A 21623-nucleotide genomic window follows, 5' to 3' on the forward strand; every position below is an offset into this window, starting at 1 on the left:
GAAAGAAAAACAAACATTGTCAGAACCTTCAGCCTGAATCATTGACTATTTCTCTTCCACAGATTAGCCTGATTTGCTGTATTTTCTATTCACTTTTTAGCTTTACCATCATTTGCAGAATTTTTTCATGAGTTGTGCAAGAAAGAGTACCATTGCCTCTACTTTCTCAGGAGGCTAAAGAAATTTGGTGTGTTCCCTTGACCCTCACCAATTTTTATCAACACATCATAAGAAACACCCTGTCTAGATACATCGCTACTCTAGCAACTGTTCTGCCTGAGACTGTATGAAACTGCAGAAATGTACACACAGCTCGGTGTCCCCTTTTGAGATCAGCCTACACTTGCTGCAGCCAATGTAATCAAATAGTCCACCCATCCTGGGCATTCTCTTTTTTTACTCCCTGCAATACGGCAGAAGATTTAAAAGAGAGCCTGAAAGCAAGTACCACCAGCCTCAAAGAGATTTGAGACTATTGAAGGAACCCCTAGTATGATAAGATGCACTCTTGACCTCACATCTACCTTGTTATGGCCTTGCACCTTACTGTTCACCTGCTTTGCACTCTCTCTGCAACTGTAACACTTTACTGTGCAATCTGTTATTTTCCCTTGTACTACCTCAATGATCCATGGACCAGCCAAGAATTTTGAGGAATCTAGAAGAGTGACTGCTGAAGAGAAGATGCAGGAAGAATCCTGCTACCCAAGCATCGCATCCCAGCTGTTCCCTTGTCCCCACTGCTCCATAGTCTGCAGATCCAGCATTTGTCTCCACAGTCACCAACAATCATCTTGTCACTCCTGAGGACCCTTCTTTTCTCCTCCTGATCTTCGCAAGTAAAGAACCAGCCATCATCACCTCAATGCACTTTTTTTAATACAGTCATTGTTTTAGGAACTGTAGTTCATTTATGGAGTTCAGATAAAGGGCAGTAAAGTTACATAATTGTTTCCAACTTTACAAGCAAGACTGAAAACAAAGTCAAAGTTTAAACGTACTACAAGACAAAATAAATGGAGATGTGAAGAATGAATAGTACTAAGTGTATTTCGCAAGTTCGCAATAAATAATGTTCTTAGTTATTGCACTCCTTTGCTAAATCATTGCTGTGAAATTGGATAATAATTTTGTCAGGACTTCCTTTGCTATACAGTTGGCCCTCCTTATCCGTGGGGGATTGGTTCTGGGAACCCTCATGGATACCAAAAAACATGGATGCTCAAGTCCCTTAATTAACATGTCTCAGTGCGGTGGACTTTAGGACCCAGCGGGGCTCAGGACTTGCTGCCCGCGACTGCTGTTGAATCCGCAGTGTTTCTGGTCCGTTGATGGAAAACAATCACAACTGAAATAAAGTGGAAATAATAAGGCGTATGGAAAGAGGTGAAATGCCATAGGTCATTGGAAAAGCATTAGGCTACAGTCAGTCAATGATCGGAACAATTTTAAAGGATAAAGTGTGAATAATGGAGCATGTGAAGGCCCTGCCCTGATGAAAGCTACAATTATTACTAAGCAACGCAGTGGTTTAATTATTGAAGTACATAACATTTCTTAAGTGTTTTATATGCAGAGAAAGGTAAAGTATATACTATATACTAAGACAAATGTTTGACTGACACTAAATAATACCTGATGTACCTGTTCTGACTTGCATACAAATCTGACTTAAAGACTGCCTTACTTTAAATCATCTCTAGATTACTTATAATACCTAATACAATGTAAATGCTATGTAAATACTTGTTATACTGTATTGTTTAGGGAATAATGACAAGAAAAACAAAGTCTGTACATCCTCAAACAACAAGTGCTGGAGAGAACTTCCAGGTTTTCCCAATCTGCAGTTGGTTGAATCCGTGCATGCGGAACTCGCGTATAAAGAGGGCCGACTGTATTCCTGTAACTGACTATTCTATTCATTGTCTCAATTTTAAGAGATATCTCAAACTTAAAATATGTGTGATAAGTTTAATACAGTTGAGATATTGCAAAATACATCTGTGCTAAAATTATCTACTTTCACTTTTGTTTCCAGCAATACCATGGATATCTGGTTTCTGCTTTTGCTGCTGATTTGCAGTTGTCCTGTGTGTCCTAATGAACACAACACAACAGGTAAGTAATTGGAGGTCATTGGTATCTGAAGCAGACACTGTATTATAATCCCATGTGCTGCTTGTTTTATGGTCATTGAGTAAAACCATGTTTTAGATTAATTTCCAGTATAAAAACTTTGAATTATAAAATATTATATCATTCAGTAGTTTTGAGTATGAATAACAAAAAGTCAAATCTCTGTCATATTTAAAATGAATTGCGCCACAGTCTACACCAAAGATAAAATGAAAATTAAAGTATTTCAGATTGGTAAATCGACAAACATTAAAGCAGTTGTACTTCTGCTTGGATATTGAATTCAACATATGCAGATGGTATATTGTGAACTGGACGTTTCTGAATGTGATGAATCTAAAACGAATTTTGCATTGTTAATAGACTAAGTTTAGTAATGTATGATATGAAAGATGTTTTTCTATGTAATACTTCTGTTCCCTCTTTTTTTTTACTTAGCTGCTTCATTCATATAAAAGATAATTTATTTAGTGCATGCCCTTAGCCGGTTTCAGTTTCTGATCTGCTTTTTACTTTTAGTTTCTCCTTCTGCCACCACCATCATCACCTCAAGCTTAATAAGTTCAACTATGCAACTAGAAAACTCACCAACCCAGGGTACCCCCAACCCAGGATCAGCAAATGTGACTGGAGATGATTCACAAATGTTTAATACCACAGATGCTACCAGTGTGAGTTCTACTATAGCTACAGCTGAAGCAACAAATAAACCATTGCAGGAAGTGACTCCAAACATTACAAATTCTAATGCTACAGCCAGTCCATCCATAACAGCAAGCGGAAAATCCAATGGGTCATCAGCCGAAATGACTGCAGTTCCCACATCAGGTAGAGCAAGCTGCTTCATGCCATTTTGTTCAGTTTTACTTTTGCTTGAAAGTAAATCCTGCTGTGATTGTGTTGTGCTGGAACAGAAAAAAAATACTGAATTTGTTGCTTTGATTTATTAAGGAATGCATTTCTTTGTGATGTGTGGGGAAAATGTATTAATCATAAAATTTTAATCATCAACCACATTCTGCAAAGAAGGTGCATGGGTTTCATTTATCACACATTAACCTTTTACTGTGCATGAAATGTGTTTCTTGCATTTGTGTTACATGTATTGTGTTTGAAGTATGGGAGGAAATTACCTTATTGACTACTGTGCACCGTGGTCCTTTTTCTTCTTCTCTAATCCTTCTTTCTGATCCATCCATATCTTCCATAATATGAAAGTGGCAAGTTAGCTGCTCTTTAGCTTCAGCTCTTGCTTTGCCAAAGGGAAAACAAGTTTCACCCTTCAATTGTGAAGCAATTATTCTGGGATTTGACTCCACCGGAATGTTCAAAATACTACCATTTGCCTTATGAAAGGGGTCTTGAGCAAATAATTACTTAATTTGCATATTTTAGTGAGTCGGGTGAAAATTTTAATTTCTTTGGAGCTATAAAATGAGTAAAACACAATAAATATTCTTTTAAATCATCCTGAATAGTCTGTATTCAACCTATAATTAATTGAAATGATGATGTCAGGGGATTGTATGTCTTATATTTCAGTGTGTAACCATGGTTAAAGAAAACAAAGGCTCCACATTTATAGCAGGGATCACTGAATAACTAGTTGGCTTGATTATTGCAAATACTAGCTTATTTAGCCCATTGTGTTTGCACTGTTATGCTCTTTAATTACCAGGGCTATTAATTTATGGTGATTGAATAAGTGATTTTGTTTTATTGTAAATTATTAAGTTAATAATGAATTTTGAAAAACATGTTAGTGATATAAGCCCAATGAATTTTCAAAGGATCTTGCCGTGATAAGGCAGGTTTGATATACTTGACCTTAGTCTAGAATAGATGGTTATCTCCAGTCTTTTCAGAGACATTTTGATTCCAGGCTGTTCTTCATCACAATTCATATTCATTACCAAATGAGAAGATGCTAAATAACCGGCTGTGGAGTTCTTGATTGTACCACTCTTACAAATAATAGCCTAGGCATTTCAACCCCAGTTAATTTAAACTACAGACTCAAATATGGAGTGGCTGTAATTTTTGGAAATGTGTTTTGATAGAAAATTTATGTGTAATAGCTAGTTACTGGAAATATGTACATGTTTCTGAAATCCTTATCTACATTAAAAATTAATACAATTCTGTCCAAACAAAATATGTCAAATACAAGTTTACACTTTCATTATGTTCAATTGAATGTTATAATTTTATCAAAATGTATATAAAGTATTTATTTAATTTCTTTGCATTTCCTAATACCAATGATAGAAAAGCTACAGCACTATTCACCTTTAAAGATGCATTATGTGAAGTTCATCCTGAACAAGTTATCCTCAACAGTTCAGATCTCAAATAGTATACACCCTCTTGTTCACTAATAATACAGAAAATATTTTGAAGAACTGAGTTAATTGAATCTGTTCAGTGGCAATGTTATATCCATTTAAAAAATAATATTTATTTAAAAAGTTATATTAAATCCAGTCATTCAATAAAATTAGCAATCTAGTGCTGCTCCAAAACTTAACTGATCAGCAGATGGTTAAAATAAAACAAATTTTCTAAATTTATAAGTGTATTTTAATATTTTTCCCATACAGGTGGAACACCAGTTGATCCAGGTAAGAGTTAAATTCTCAACGGGATAGTTTCCATCCCCACCAATTGATGTGATCTACTTAGGAACTTTCAGTTTTATATTGTGCTACCTACAAATTTAGCAAAAATGTTTCTTTTTGAAGTAACTGGTTTGTCACAAAGTTGCAAGTTAAAGTAACTGATTTGTCACTAAGTTGCAAATTTCACATTACAAACAAGTGTTGGCACCAACACACCATACAGTAAGCACTTTATTCTTGCCATTCATTGTGTCAACTCTTAATTTACTGGCAAATGTAACATTTATTACCTGTCAGTGATGATCTTTGAAGGTAGTTGTCAACCATGGCCAAAGTTCTGCATTAGTTGTTGAATAGGAAGTTGCATGATTTGTGTACAGTGACATGGAAGGAATAGTAATTTCCTTTCAAGTCAGAATGCTGTGACTTGGAAGGGATCCCACCTGTGGCAGTGTTCTCATACACTCACATCCTTTTCTAACTATACATCATGGATTTGGGAGGTACTCATGACGTAATCTTAATGAGTTGTGGCAAACTGTATTGGTTTCTCCCAATCCGTTGGTTTCATCAGCTGTGTGGAGAAGAGGAATGTCTTCTGCATGGCAGCAGCTTGCTCATACTGCCCTGGCTTGCTTATCCATAGACAGCTAGGATGAATATCCATGGATCGACCTTGACCAACAGAGGGCTTCCTTCCGGTGGTGGCACGACATTATTACAGCTTGGGACATTCCGGAGTTTGGAGTTTAATTCTGGCACCATTCTATAAGGGATCTCATTACATCCTTCCCATGTAATATGTGCGTTACCCAGGAGTTCCGGTGTACTTATTTTTTATTTATTCCTCTCTCCACCCCCCCTGCCTCCACCCCCCAATTAAACTAAAGATTATCATTATTTGTCACATGTACATCAAAACATAAAGTGAAATGTTTCATTTGTACCAAATCAAATAGTGAGGATTGTGCTGGAGCCTCTCTGAAAGTATTGCCATGTTTCTGGCACCAACATAGCATGTCCACATCTCATTAACCGTAACCATATGTCTTTGGAATGTAGGAAGACACAAGAACACACAAAAGGTGCATGTGGTCATGGGAGAATATACAAACTCCTTACAGAAGCAGCGGGAATCAAACCTTGATCAAAGATTGCTGGCATCAAAGAGCAGTTGCACTAACCACTATGCTACCATGCTGTCCTGCAGGGTTCTCAATGGAACCTAAGGGCAGAGGTCACCAACCTTTTTTGCACCGTGGACTGGTTTAATATTAACTCTTGCGGACTGGCTGACGGGGCGGGGGGGGGGGATGTTAATCACGACGGGAAACAGCAATACTTGAAGGGGGTTCCTTATGTCCAGTCCTTTCCGCAATTTAGTTTTTGTGGCTATCAGCACTTGCTTTTGTCCTGCTTACTCACGTTTTTTTCGCTCAAAAAACTCAACGGGTTTGTCTTTAAGTGCAGGGTGCTTGGACTCAAGGTACTGAAGCAGTTTTGAGGGCTTCATTGCCTCATTAGGCAGCCTCCGGGCCCGAACTCCAGCTTCCTGCTCGCCTGCCGCCAGACGCCTTGGCCAGGTGTGGCTGGTTGTGGGTGGGATGAAAGGACAAGGTAGGGGCCAGAGGTCCCCGTGTCAGGGCCGTGACAGTCGCAGTCTAGAGAGAGCGACCGAGCGAGGACTACGATAGGGCGCTCACCCCCCCCCCCCGTAGGTCGGTAGGATCTATTGACTGACGAAAGTTTGGCTTGAGGGATGACTTTCAGTAGATCGCAGCGAAGTAGCTTTGCTACTTATGAAACCCTGAGCCCGAATTAGATCATCTGCGAATATTTTAGCACCAGGTTCCCCACGAACATTCGGTGTGCTAAACAGGTTCAGAGGCGGCACCATCTGTCTGTTCTCCAGGCCAGTAGCACCGGCACTTCCCGCCGGCCATATGAGGCCAACCAGTGATCCCTGGCATGAGGGTTTAGGCGACTGATGACTTCGCGTGTGTTCAAGTTCAACAGTGGGCGTGACAGGGAATGAGGAAAGGTGCAGCTGACTCATATTGTTTCATATCGCCAAATTATACCGTTTCCTCGCAGCCCGGTAGCACATGCTTTGTGGCCCGGTACCGGTCCGCGGTCTGGTGGTTGGTGACCACTGCCCTAGAGTACCATGAGAGTTTGTGATTTTAAAAAATAAAACATTTTTCTTTTGAACTTCGCCGGCAGTGTGCAGTGGGACCATGCTTATTTGCTTGATTCCATTCTCAGTTTTTCATGTGAGATGGGGAGGCCGCTGATAACTTGTGAGTACTGTATTGCAGAGGGAGAGATGGTAGGCTGGTAATTGGTAAGCCCTGTATTGCACCAAGGGGAGGATGGTAGGCAGTTCAGGAATGTGAAGTGCATTTTCCAAGCATTGAATGAACTCCCCCATCTTGGGCTGTGACATCAGTCTCTCCCTCCTGAATTACATCCCCAAACACCCGCTTAAGTGCCACCGACTGACTTATGGGAGCGAACAGACTCAACTGGTGTAGTAGAAAACTGGAGGGAAATCTTCATTCTAAAGAAGGAATTTTTACGACTCAGCTGCTGGCCTGCCGCTTTACTGTTGCAAACATTGTGAAAGGTGGATTCTAGGTTAGAAATGAATTGTATTGTGATTTTTTTTTGTTTTTTTTGGCAGTTTTCTCATTTAGTTATTCATTATGCCATTTTTATATTTTATAAAATTGTGTTTTAGGCTATATTTATTCATATTGCTTTGGTTTATGGTTTTTAGTGTTGGCGCATGGCCTTGTGGATAAGGCATCAGGTCTAGTGATCTGAAGGTCACTGGTTCGAGCCTCACCTGAGGCAGTGTGTTGTGTCCTTGAGCAAGGCACTTAACAACACATTGCTCTGCAACAACACCGGTGCCAAGCTGCTTGGGTCCTAGTGCCCTTCTCTTGAACAACATCGGTGGCTGCCGGTCTCCCATACAACCCTGCCCAGGCCTGCGCCCTGGAAACCTTCCAAGGCGCAAATTCATGGTCTCACGAGACTAACGGATGCCTATTATATGGTCTTTAGTAATTTTGTTATTCAACATTGTCAATAATTTTTCATGTTGTTAATAGCATTAATTAAAATCAACTTACAATCTTTATTTAAATTAAATCGACCGAGCCTACCTTTAGAAAAATTAAATCCCATTCGGCTTATGTCAATTATTTAACAGAAATTTGCTATGTTTGCCTTAAGAGTTTTAAAATTTTATGAAATGGAAAGAGATTAATTTCAAGAAAGGTAAGCTCAGCTTAACTACCTTTCTTTTCAAGAAAGGTTGGCTAAAAATTTATTCTCTACTCAAAAGAGCATTGACAATTATTTTACTGATCACATTAATGTACTGTGAGCTGTAGATATAACACTGGATAACAAAGATTTTGCTTCCTGAATACCTTTAGGTGTATCTTATATATTTTGGGCTACTGATCATGAAAATCACCATGAAATTTCCCTATCACGCACCATTTTTTAATAAACTTATGTTTATTATTTCAATTCATAATTCAAGTCAATTAAAATGTTGCCTACAGTGTAAGCTGGAAAGTTTCCTATCTTGTCCACGGCTGCTGCATGGCAGGACGGGTTTTAGTAACAATTATTGGGTTCAGGACTGTAAGGATGGAATTTGCTATCACCAGGCACAAAAATGTTTATGAAGGATTTTGATATTTGAGACAGATGCTTCCCAGAATAACTGATGCCAAGAATAAGGAAAGCATTTCTGTTGGTCCACAAATCAAACAGGTCATCAATGACAGGCAATTTGAAGAATTTCTGGTGGGACCAGAGAAAATCACAAGGAAGGCATTCAAGGAAGTTCATGAAATTTTTCTCGACATCTACAGAGCACCAAACTACATGCAGCTGGTTGAAAGCATGCTTCAAGCATATAAGACCATGAAATGCAAATTGTCACTAAAGATTCATTTTCTGCATTCCCGTTTAGACTTCTCCCCTGCAAATCTTGGTGCTGTTAGTGCCGAGCATGGTGAAAGGTTTCACCAGGACATTGCGGTCGTGGAAAAAAGATACCAGGCAACTGGAATCCATCAATGCTGGTGAATTGTTGGACACTTAAGCGAGAAGTCTCAGACACTGAGTACGGATAAAAATCATTAACAAAATATTTTTAACTTAGTTGAACATCAGCATCATTATGCAATTAAACACATTAAATTCAATAAAAGTTAATTTGATGTTTCTTCAAATTCCTACATGATACAAGTAGTCTGAAATTATATTTGTGTTCATCTTCAAGCAGTCTATCATAAACAAAAAAAATTCTGAGGAAGCAACACTTCTGAAAAAATTTGTTGTCCACTGTAATTTTACGCAGGGGCTCCCTGAGACCTGAAAATTATTTCAAGGGTTCCTGCAGGGCAGAAAGGTTGAGGAGGGTTGGGTGGTGTATAGGGTATAGATTTTTGAGGCATGTTGGGGGGGGGGATGGTTGACTGTTTAAAAGTGTAGAAGAAATTGTATTGCTGAATTGAGAGAGCATTGTAGAATATCCTGCTAGGATCATCCAACAAGGCATAATGGCAAATACCTAATAATAAGAGAAAGGCAAAATCACTTTGCTCAGGTTATACAATGGACATTGCAATATTAAGCAGAATTTAGAGGAACAGGGAAGTAAGGAGATCACAGAAAAGTGTAAAAGCAGTAGGGGTATTAGTAGTATTGTAGTACTTTCCCAGTATTGACTGTGATTGCTTTAGTGTAAGGGTCCCAACAAGGGAAAGTGACTTTATTTGACTTCGTCTTAAAAAAATTAATCTAGGCACACAATAGAAGTGTCAGCTAAAGAATATTTCAGAAATAGTGGCACAGTTTTATAAGTTTCAAGATGTTTATGAATAGGAATAAAAGCAAGATAAATCATAAATTAGCTGAAGACTGATTTCAGCAGTGCACGAGGGGCCCTTCGGTAAAACAACATAATAATTGGGAGGTTCTTAAGGAAAGTTTGCAAAAATTAAGGAATGGCATGTTCTAGTATAGGTGAAATACAAAGATGGCAAAATGGAGAAGTAATCAGTGACTGAAGTTATGGAAGATTTGATTATGGAGAAAAAACTTATGACAAATTTAGCCATCTGCAATTGAGTGAGTCTGTTAAGAATTACAGAAGATGTAGGAGAGCACTTAAGAAGAGAGCCATGGAAGGGAGTATTAGGAAAAACTCAAATCCATACGACCATAAGATATAGGAGCAGAAGTAGGCCATTTGGCCCATCGAGTCTGCTCTGCCATTCAATCATGGGCTGATCCAATTCTTCCAGTCATCCCCACTGCCCTGCTTTCACCCCATATTCTTTGACGCCCTAGCTAATCAAGAACCTATCTCTGCCTTAAATATACCCAATGACTTGGCCTCCACAGCCGCTTGTGGCAACAAATTCCACAGATTTACCACCCTCTGACTAAAGTAATTTCTCTGCATCTCAGTTCTAAAAGGACGTCCTTCAATCCTGAAGTTGTGCCCTCTTGTCCTAGAATCCCCTACCATGGGAAATAACTGCCAAATCTAATCTGTTCAGGTCTTTTAACATTCTGATTGTTTCTATGAGATCCCCTCTCTCTCCCCCCCCCCCCCCCCCCCACATTCTCCTGAACTCCAGGGAATACAGCCAAAGAGCTGCCAGAATTTCCTCATACAGTAACCCTTTCGTACCTGGAATCATTCTCGTGAATCTTCTCTGAATCCTCGCCAATGCCCATACTTATAGTCATTCTATAAGTATATTTGGAGTAGGGAAAGAGTGTGCCCCCCCGTCATCATATTTGTGAGGATATGCATAAGGTCAGAAATGGAATCATCTTGTATGTATTCATCCAGGTGAAAGTTGTGGAGGATAGTTCATGGAAGGACTTGTTGATGGTCTGGTATGTATAATTTGTAAGAAAGTAAAGAGTAAGGGGCAGATAAGATCTATCTTGGAATACAGTGGAAACAAAGGCAAGACTGCCAGGTGGGAGATCATGGCGTGGATTGGAGAGCAGTTCATTGCAGTCTTTACATGTTAGGTTTACAAAGCGACCCAGACCTGTTGGGTCCTATCTGCTGAGCGAGAGATTGCTTGGGTTATTACAGGTAGTCCCTGAGTTACGAACATCTGACTTATGGACAACTCGTACTTACGAACCGAGGAAGGAGAATGCTGTCCGCCATTTTAAGTTGGATTGCGACACTGTCCGCCATTTTAAGTCGTTGCTGTTGACACTGTTGAATGTGTAACTTTGTATTTTGGCTTAAATTTTTCTTAGCGAGATTCACCCTGACTCCCCCCCACCCCCCCCCCCCCCGTTCCGGTTGGCTGGTGGCGCAGTGAGATCAGCGCCGGGCTCGAGAACGGAGGTTCCTGAGTCCGATCCAGTGACAGATCACTCCCGTGTGGGGTTGATGTCGATCCGGTGACTCCCGTACCATCCGTGCTGGGTTGATGTTGAGTTCTCAACTCGACCTCGTCAAAAAAAAAAAGCACTGTCACCTCCAGTTTACATTCCCACATGGAATATTGTGGAGGATCAAATACCCAAACCCAGCACAGCCCCCACTTGTCCCATTTAACCTGTCTCAGTGCGGTGGACTTTAGGACCCCAGGAATTCACTGCGGTGGTCCTTAGGACCCAGCGGACCTCAGGAGCCGGTGGAGCTCGGGACCCGCTGCCTGCAGTGTTTCTGTTCTGTTGATGGGAAGCGATAGCGATTCAAAATAAAGTGGAAATTATAAAGCGTATGGAAAGAGGTGAAACATCATCAGTCATTGGAAAAGCTTTAGGCTACAGTTAGTCAATGATCGGAACATTTTTAAAGGATAAAAGATAAAGTGAGAATAATGGACCATGTGAAAGACCCTGCCCCGATGAAAGCTACAATTATTACTAAGCAACGCAATGGTTTAATTATTGGAATACATAGGTTTCTTAAGTGTTTTATATGCATAGAAAGGTAAAATACATACTATATACTAAGACATATGTTTGACTAACTGACGCTAAATAATACCGGATGTACTTGTTCCGATTTACGTACAAATCTGACTTGTAACCCGGGGACTGCCTGTGGTTACTTAGCAAGGGCCAATAAAAAGAAGGGAAGTGTAAACAGAGTGGCCATTGTGGGAGTAGAATATTATTGTAACCTATTGAATATCGAACAGCTTAGACAGTGTGGATGTGGAGAGGATGTTTCCTATAGTGAGCAAATCTAGGACTAGAGAGCAGAGCCACAGAATAGAGGGATTTTCATATACAGTGGATGTGAAGGGGAATTTCTTTAGCTGGGGGTGGTGAATTGCTACATACAGCTTTGGAGGCCAAGGCACTGAGTGTGTTTAAAGCAGAGTTTGATCAGATCTTGATTAGTTAGGGCATCAAAGTTTGTGGGCAGAAGGCAGGAGAATGGGATTGAGATGTTAATATATCAGCCATGATGGAATGGTGAAGCAGACTCGAATGGCCAATTTTTGCTCCTGTGTCTTCTGGTCTAAGATATTAGAAGAATATAGCTAATTTCCTTTTATTTCTGCAGGGCAACCAGGTTTACTAGATTGCATGCTAGATTGGTCTGGAAGGTTAAGATACTGGATTTCAGGTGAGCTAGTTAATTGAATCCAAAATTGGCTTGATGATAGGCAGAGGATCCTAGTAGAAGGATATTTTGTTTTAATTGTAAATCTGTGAATAGTGGTGACTATATGAACCAGTTCTGGACTTTGCTGTTTGTGATGTATGTTAATTACTTGGACATGAAGATAGGAAGTATGTTTGCTGTGACATGAGAGTTGTGGCGTTAGAGTAAGGAAGGTTGTCTAAGGCTATATCAGGATATAGGTGAATTGAAAAATTTGGGCAGATCATTGGTAGATGGAAGTTAAACCCGACAAGTGCAGGGTGAAGCATTTTGCATGTCAGGTAAGGGTCGGATGTGTACTGTAAATGTTAGGGTACTAGGAACTGTTGGCAAACAGAGGAACCATGTGGTCAAAAAGTAATATAGTTCTCTGAAAATGGCAACACAAGTGAGATGAAGCTGTATATATGTTTGCCTTCAGAGCATTTAGTATAAAAATTCTGTTTCAGCTGTACAAAATACTGATTAGGCTACACATGTTATATTGTGTGCATTTCTGGTTGCTATACAAGAGAAGGAAAGACATCGAAACATAGAAAACCTATATCACAATACAGGTCTTTCGGCCCACAAAGTTGTGCTGAACATGTACGTACCTTAGAAATTACTAGGGTTACCCATAACCCTCTATTTTTCTAAGTTCCATGTACTTATCCAAAAGCCTCCTATCATATCCGCCTCCACCACCATGGCCGGCAGCCCATTCCACGCACTCACCACTCTCTGCTTAAAAAAAAACTTACCCCCGACATCTCCTCTGTACCTACTTCCAAGCACCTTAAACCTGTGCCCTCTTGTAGCCATCTCAGCCCTGGGAAAAAGCCTCTGACTATCCACACGATCAATGCCTCTCATCCTCTGTCACTCTAAGAAGAAAAGACCAAGTTCACTCAACCTGTTTTAGAAGGCATGCTCTCCATTCCAGGCAACATCCTCTGCACCCTTTCTATGGTTTCCATGTCCTTCCTGTAGTGAGGCGACCAGAACTGAGCACAGTACTCCCAAGTGGGGTCTGACCAGGGTCCTATATAGCTGCAACATTACCTCTCGGCTTCTAAATTCAATTCCACGATTAATGAAGGCCAATACACCATACACTGTATGCCAGGAATGTGATTGGCAATTGAGAGTGCAGAGGAAATTCCCCTGGATGTAGCCATGATTGGAAGACTTTAGAATAGAATGGCTTGTCTTGTTTCCCCTGGTGCAAAGGAGTCTGAGGGATCATCTGAAAAAAGATGTAAGATTATGAGAGGTATAAAAAAGCTAGATAGTCTAAATATTCTTTCCCATAGAAGAACTGCAAAAACCAGCGAACATGGGTTAAAGTTAGAGGAGTTTTAAAGTGGATTTGAGGCTTAGGTTTCTAGTACAGAGAGGAGTTGATATCTGGAACACACTGCCAGATGGTGTTTTAATTGGAAAGGATTGCTATGTTTAGGAGACACTTAGACAGGCACTCAATAGGATACTATAACGGGTGAATAGAATTTTATTTTTCCTAATTGACATACAGCATGGAGTAGGCCCTTCTGGTCCTTTGAGCTGCGCCGCCCAGCAATCACCCAGTTTAATCCTAGCTTAATCAGGGGACAATTTATAATGATCAAATAACCTACCAACGAGTATGCCTTTGGAATGTGGGAGGAAACTGGTGCACCCAGAGGCAACCCACATGGTCAAGGGGAGAACGTACAAACTCCTTACAGGCATTGATAGAGTAAGGTATAAACTTCGGTGTGGAGCTGCATTTCATTAAACAGCTGTACCAGCTTCATTTCTGAATTAATTGAACCTTTTTGATATTTTATAATTTTAGAGTGCATATCTTTAGTATCCTGAATATATGCTTCATATAAGTGCAGATTTATCTGTGTTCAACCTTAAATTGATGGAGCAATTATGAGAGTTGAGGATGGTTTCAAGGGTATACCACATGTTTGCAAGTAATATTTCAAGGAAAGTTGTTATAACTTCACCTAACTTGTGCTACAGTTCTCATTATTGGCCAATAATATTAATATTTGAGATTGCCCTGCTCCATGATACTAATTTTATCATGCTAATGAATACATAAAAGTAAGGCATGCAATCTCATAGTAACACAGACAAAATACTGGAGGTCTTCACTACCTTTTCTTTAAGAACATAGCTGATCTTGTATCTTAGAGACTCCATACTCCCATCTTTTCATTTTCTTAATATCTAAAGTTCTGTTGATCTCTTAAGTATATTCAGTTACTGTGCTTCCACCAACACAATTTGGGACAATTACAATGGTGTAATCTAGTGATTTCCCAACAGGGGTGGTATCGGCCCCCAAGGGGGTGATTGTGTCTTGAGGGGCCATTAGGGAAAATAGAAGTTGGGGAAGTGTTCACGATTTGTGGGAGGGATGGTAAGCGACATCCTAACATGAGGCATGAGAGCTAATTGACCATCTGCAGAGCAGGCACTTTCAAAAAGAAGGATGAGGCACTGGGACACAGGAAGAACCATAGCTCTGCAGGCAGTGAACACTCATTGTCACAGTGTATCTGAAACCTGGCAATCTCATCCGACATTACCAACCAAACAGACTTTGTCAGGGATGCATAAATTAGCAACCAGAGTGCCCAACAGTTCACTTGGCTCATGGCACGGAATGAGTTCATGCCATTTAACAATTGGTAAGTCAAGTACACCCTCTCAACTTTCTTGGCAGATCTATGGAAAACAGGTTGCGCAACGATACAGTGCTGGCCGGAACCAAACTTTGAAATAGAGCCAATTAGTGAACCTGCTGACTCCAAGGAGTCTTCTTAAGCTTTTCAAAATGACCTCAGTGTACAATGTCCTGTGTGTGTTACTAAAAAGGGCTTCTTTGGTTTGTTACGAGTAGGAATGCTTCTTTGTCTGTTAAAAGTTTCTCTTGCCATTGTTTCGCTTTAGAATGGCTGATATGATAATTGTATTCATTTGTTAATCAATGGGGAATGTTATTGTGTTTTGTGAGGCTGGGAACTTGGGGGAGGGGTTGCGTGGGCTTGGGGTGTAGGGAGTCGGGAGGAAGACGCCGAGGAAGAAGGACGTGCGCTCGGATGCCCACCGGGAAGTCCGAAGTGGGAGTTTCGGGAGGACGACCACCGAGGAGTCGAATGTTTCGCTGCACTAAACTGACTGAACTTTGATAAGTTGGCGCCTTTTGTTTTTTTCTTGTATATATATATATATATATATATATATATATTGTATTGCCTAATACTCTTTTAATTTTAGTAAACTCTTTAAAGTGTATTTCATACCGGTATTTGTTGTGGGTGTGATACTGTTGGCGGGCGCGAGGCATAAACGCGATTCTCACAGCACCTGCGTGTACGGGAGGTGGGTTGGTGTGTGGCTGGATCTCTTTTTTCCCCTAGACATATACCAGCCTGTTGGGTAAGTGTTACATCAGCTTCATATGTGTGGTCAAGAGCCATCTTTGGGGATTATGAGACCTTACACGATTGGTCAATTGAGCCAACTAGAATAGTAGCTTGCTGAACACCAACTCTGTCCAGACTAACATTCAGATTCCAACCTGAATCCTTGTCAACGTAATCATCTTCACCTCGCTGTTCCTTTGTGTGTTGCTACCACCAATCTATCCATGTTAACTCACTGCCGTTGTCAACATCCGGCAGGTATTTCCAGTTGGTGATCATTTTTTAATTTTAATTTAGCCCCGTTAATGATATGAGGCAGCGAAGCCTTGAATTCTAATCCTGCTAGGAAACTGAACTCCAGAAAGTGCGTCAATATAATATGACAGACCAGGAGTATGGTTTAATGTCGTTCCCGTTAGATCTGCGATGCCCCTTGTGTCTTATTTGCAATACTGCACTGCCTAATGAAGCCATGATACCACTAAGATTGCTTGAACATTTCTGTAAAAGACACTCTGAAAAGGTCACTTTGTAGTAGTGTGCTGCACGCAGCGCTGAAATAACGACACGTAGTCGGTGAGCTGCAGTTGCAAAGAGGTTTATTCAAACTTCGTGGCCTTGCTATAAAGCCTTCTTGTTCCCGCCCTCCCCGAGCGGGAATGCCATAGAATGCATATTCACAGTCCTGTCCCGCGCACGGACTTTTCCCCTTGCTGGTGAAGAAAGCTTGGTGCCCTCTTTGGGACCGGCCTCAATGCTGGCGCGCACCACTTTGTGAGCCGGTTCAATTGAGCTGGGAAGTGGGTTGCCACATAACCCCCCCCCCCCAGAACCAGCGATACACCCCCCAATGTCCTCAGTCTGGGTCGGACTCTGTTTGGGAGGACTGCCTCTGCGCCACGGTGCCTGAATCTCGACCGGCTGCGCCAAGTCCACATGGGCCGGTTTGAGTCGGTCCACCGTGAAAACCTCCTCTTTCCCCCCAATGTCCAGCACGAATGTGGACCCGTTGTTTCTGATCACCGTAAACAGCCCCTCGTAGGGCCGCTGTAGCGGTGCCCGATGTCCGCCCCGTCGTACAAAAATGAACTTACAGTTTTGCAGGTCTTTGGGTATGCAGGTCGGGCTCTGTCCATGCTGTGAAGTGGGTGTGGGGACCAGGTTACCGAGCCTCTCGCGTATTCTGCCCAGGACTTCTGTGCGTTCTTCCTCTTGCCCCCTTGGGACTGGTATGAACTCTCCTGGGACAACCAGGGGTGCGCTGTACACCAACTCGGCCGACGATGTGTGCAGATCCTCTTTGGGTGCCGTGCGGATTCCGAGCAGGACCCAGGGAAGCTCGTCCACCCAGTTAAGCCCTTTGAGGCGGGCCATGAGAGCCAACATCAGGTGACAGTGGAAACACTCCACTAGTCCGTTTGACTGTGGGTGGTAGGCAGTTGTGTGGTGCAGCTGTGTCCCCAAAAGGCTGGCCATAGCTGACCACAGGCTGGAGGTGAACTGGGCGCCTCTGTCGGAGGTAATGTGGGCCGGTACACCAAAGCGAGATACCCAGGTTGCAATCAGTGCTCGGGCGCAGGATTCGGAGGTGGTGTCGGTGAGCAGGACCGCCTCTGGCCATCTTGTGAACCAGTCCATGATAGTCAGGAGGTGCCGCACTCCTCGCGACACTAGCAGGGGGCCCACGATATCCACATGAATGTGGTCGAAATGCCGGCGGGTGGGGTGGAACTGCTGTGGCAGGGCTTTGGTGTGCCGCTGCACCTTGGCTATTTGGCAGTGCATGCATGTTTTGGCCCGGTCACTGACCTGCTTGTGGAGTCCGTGCCAAACGAACCTGTTGGCTACCATCCGGACGGTTGACCTGATGGAGGGGTGCGCTAAATTGTGAATGGAGTTGAAAATGCGCCGCTGCCAGGCTGCCTGGACGATGGGGCGGGGTTAGCTAGTGGTGACGTCACAGAGTAGGGTCCTCTCACCTGGGCCTACAGGGAGGTCCTGGAGCTGCAAACCGGAGACTGCAGTCCTGTAACTAGGGATCTCTTCGTCTGCCTGCTGCGCCTTCGCCAGCGCTTCATAGTCTACCCCCTGGGACAGGGCTTGGATGTTAGGGCGGGAGAGGGCGTCCACGACATTGTCCTTTCCCCGAGACATGCCGGACATCCGTCGTGTATTTGGAGATGTAGGACAGATGTCGCTGCTGACGGGACGACCGGGGTCAGATACTTTCGTGAACGCAAAGATAAGAGGTTTGTGGTCCGTGAACGCGGTGAAGGGCCTACCTTCTAAGAAGTACCTGAAATGCCGGATTGCCAGGTATAGCGCCAGCAGTTCCCGGTCAAAAGCACTGTATTTGAGCTCGGGTGGTCGTAGGTGTTTGCTGAAAAACGCCAGGGGTTGCCAGCGACCCTCGATGAGTTGCTCCAGCACTCCACCGACTGCCGTGTTAGATGCGTCCACTGTGAGGGCGGTAGGGAAGTCCGTTCTGGGGTGCACTAGCATCGCGGCGTTTGCCAATGCTTCTTTGGTTTTAATGAAAGCGGTGGCGGACTTCTCGTCCCAGGTAATGTCCTTGCCCTTACCTGACATCAGGGCGAACAGGAGGCGCGTGATTCGGGCAGCTGAAGGGAGGAAGCGGTGGTAGAAATTCACCATACCCACGAATTCCTGAAGGCCTTTGATTGTATTGGGTCAGGGGAAATGGCGGGCCGCGTCTGCCTTGGCGGGCAGAGGGGTTGCCCCGTCTTTAGTAATCCTGTGGCCCAGGAAGTCGATGGTGTTGAGCCCGAACTGGCATTTGGCCGGGTTGATTGTCAGGCCGTATTCACTCAGTCGGGCGTAGAGTTGATGGAGGTGGGACAGATGCTCCTGACGACTGCTGCTGGCTATGAGGATGTCGTCCAAATAGATGAAAGCGAAGTCCAGATCACATCCCACCGCGTCCATTAACCGCTGAAACGTCTGTGTGGCATTCTTTAGGCCGAACGGCACGTGGAGGAACTCAAAAAGGCTGAACGGGTGATGAGTGCCTTTTTGGGGACGTCGTCCGGATGCATCGGGATTTGATGGTATCCCCGGACGAGGTCTACCTTGGAGAAGATCCGTGCACCGTGCAGGTTTGCTGCAAGGTCCTGAATGTGTGGCACAGGGTAGTGGTCCAGTGTTGTAGCCTCGTTCAGCCTGCAGTAGTCGCCGCATGGTCTCCAGCCCCTTGTTGCTTTGGGCACCATGTGCAGGGGGGAGGCCCATGGGCTGTCAGACCGCCATATGATCCCCAATTCCTCCATCCTCTTGAACTCCTCCTTCGCCAGTTGGAGCTTGTTCGGGGGAAGCCTTCGAGCATGGGCGTGGAGGGGTGGTCCTTGTGTCAGGATGTGGTGCTGTATGCCGTGTCTGGACATGGCTGCCGTGAACTGCGGTGCCAGAACCGATGGGAAATCCGCCAGGACTCTGGTGAAGTCGTTGTCGGACAGCGTGATGGAGTCTAGGTGTGGGGCCGGCAACTGGGCTTCACCCAGGGAGAACATTTGAAAGGTCTCAGCATGGACCAGTCTCTTCCTTGGCAGGTCGACCAGTAGGCTGTGAGCTCGCAAAAAATCTGCTCCCAGGAGCGATTGGGCTACGGCAGCCAGTGTGAAGTCCCACGTGAACTGGCTGGAGCCGAACTGTAGCTGCACTGTACGGATGCCCTAGGTCCTTACTTTGCTGCCGTTTGCGGCCCTCAGGGTGGGACCTGGTTCTCTGTTGCGGGTGTCGTAACTCGTCGGAGGTAAGACGCTGATCTTGGCTCTGGTGTCGACCAAAATGCGGCGTCCCGACTGCTTGTCCCAGACATACAGGAGGCTATCCCGATGGCCAGCCGCCATAGCCATCAGCGGGCTGTGCGGCCGGGCCTGGTCTGGTTTGCTGCTGGGAGCGTGGCCTGGTGATCTGTGCGACGGACGCCCCACTCTCCTTCTTGGCTTTCCACAGCACGTCTGCCCGGGCCGCCACCTTCTGGGGGTCGCTGAAATCCACGTCGGACAGCAGCAGGCGTATGTCCTCGGGCAGCTGCTCCAGGAACGCCTGCTCAAACATGAGGCAGGGCTTGTGACCTCCGGCCAGGGACAGCATCTCGTTCATCAAAGCCGACGGTGGCCTGTCCCCCAAACCATCCAGGTGCAGTAAGCGGGTAGCTCGCTTGCGCCGTGAGAGTCCGAAAGTCCTTATGAGCAAGGCTCTGAATTCTGTGTATTTGCCGTGCTCCGGGGGCGACTATGAACTCCTCAACCCAGGCGGCTGTCTCCTGGTCGAGGGAGCTCACCACGTAGTAGTAACGTGTGACATCCGAGGTTATCTGCCGAATGTGGAATTGGGCTTCTGCTTGCTGGAACCATAGGTGAGGTCGCAGCGTCCAGAAGCTTGGCAGTTTTAACGAAACTGCATGAACAGATGCGGTGTCGTTGATCTCCGGTCCAAATATCGTTTGGGCCGTCGGGGTCACCAATTGTAGCGGTGTGCTACACGCAGCACTGAAATGACAACATGTAGTCGGTGAGCTGCAGTTGCAAAAGAGGTTTATTCAAACTTCGCGGCCTCACTTTAAAGCCTTCCTGTTCCCGCCCTCCCCGGGTGGGAATGCTGTAGGGGGCGCATATTCATGGTCCCGTCCTGCGCGCGGGCTTTTCTCCTTGCTGGTGAAGAAGGCTTGGCGCCCTCTTTGGGACTGGCCTCAATGCCGGCGCGTGCCACTTTGTGAGCCGGTTTGAGTATGCTGGGAAGTGGGTCGCCACAACTTACCATATTACTCAGTTCCAGAAGATGAAAGAAGCATTTGAAAAGTGTTGCACACTCAAGGCATTTGCCAAGAAATCTAAAAATGACCTTGATTGTCGTCTCAATGCTTCCTATAACATTTCCAAAATGATGGCAAAGTGTGGAAAATCCCATATAATTGAGGAAAGATTAATAATTCCTACTGTATCAGAAGTGCTCACCACTGTTCTTAATATGGATACCAGTATTTTAAAATCAGCTTCTCTGAGTAATAACTGTATTGACAAAATGAGTGAAGACATTGAGTATCAACTATGCACAGAGCTGGAAAATTAGAATTTGGAATACAACTGGATGAGTTTAGAACTAAACTAGAATTGTTGTGAGGGTGGGAACTGAACTGAAGAAACGGAGGAAGGGGCTGTTGGCTCACAAATAGAGACAGCTTGTAGACAGTGTGAGAGGGAGGATAGGCAAGTGATAGAGAAGGGACGTGCTCAGACCGATGGTTTGAGCTGTGTCTATTTTAATGCAAGGACTACTATGAACAAAGTGGTGAGCATAGAGTGTGGATTAGTACTTGGAGCTATGATGTTGTGGCCATTACAGAGACGTGGATAGCTCAAAGGCAGGAATGGTTACTCCAAGTGCCGGGTTTTAGATGTTTCAGGAAGGACAGGGAGGGAGGCAAAAGGTGGGTGCATGGCACTGCTGATCAGAGATAGTGTCTTGGCTGCAGAAAAGGAGGAAGTCATGGAGGCATTGTCTACACAGTCGCTGTGGGCGGAGGTTAGGAACAGGAAGGGGTCAATGACTCTACTGGGTGTTTTTTATAGACCACCCAATAGTAACAGGGACATTGAAGAGCAAATAGGGAGACAGATTCTGGAAAGGTGTATTAATAACAGGGTTGCCGTGGCGGGAGATTTTAATATACCGAATATTGATTGGCATCTCTTTAGAGCTAGGGGTTTAGATGGGGTGGAGATTATTAGGTGTGTTCAGGAAGGTTTCCTG

At 43.8% G+C, this 21623-nt stretch overlaps 2 protein-coding genes across 6 annotated transcripts in view; both read left to right on the forward strand.

Annotated features, from left to right (window-relative positions):
• The window catches only part of ptpra (protein tyrosine phosphatase receptor type A), a 220457-nt gene that overhangs the window by 90376 nt on the left and 108458 nt on the right, over positions 1–21623 (forward strand). For 3 of the 5 annotated variants that reach the window (XM_073042169.1, XM_073042168.1, XM_073042170.1), the window contains 3 exons: positions 2042–2121; positions 2659–2967; positions 4740–4760. In XM_073042169.1, the coding sequence (XP_072898270.1) occupies positions 2049–2121; positions 2659–2967; positions 4740–4760 (403 nt within the window). In that variant the 5' untranslated portion in view covers positions 2042–2048. The remainder of the gene's footprint in view (positions 1–2041; positions 2122–2658; positions 2968–4739; positions 4761–21623) is intronic. The other 2 variants (XM_073042171.1, XM_073042172.1) reach the window with 2 other exon arrangements.
• The window catches only part of gnrh2 (gonadotropin-releasing hormone 2), a 252149-nt gene that overhangs the window by 71662 nt on the left and 158864 nt on the right, over positions 1–21623 (forward strand). The window lies entirely within an intron of this gene.

The sequence above is a fragment of the Hemitrygon akajei genome, chromosome 4 (assembly GCF_048418815.1).
Source record: "Hemitrygon akajei chromosome 4, sHemAka1.3, whole genome shotgun sequence".
Lineage (NCBI taxonomy): Eukaryota > Metazoa > Chordata > Chondrichthyes > Myliobatiformes > Dasyatidae > Hemitrygon > Hemitrygon akajei.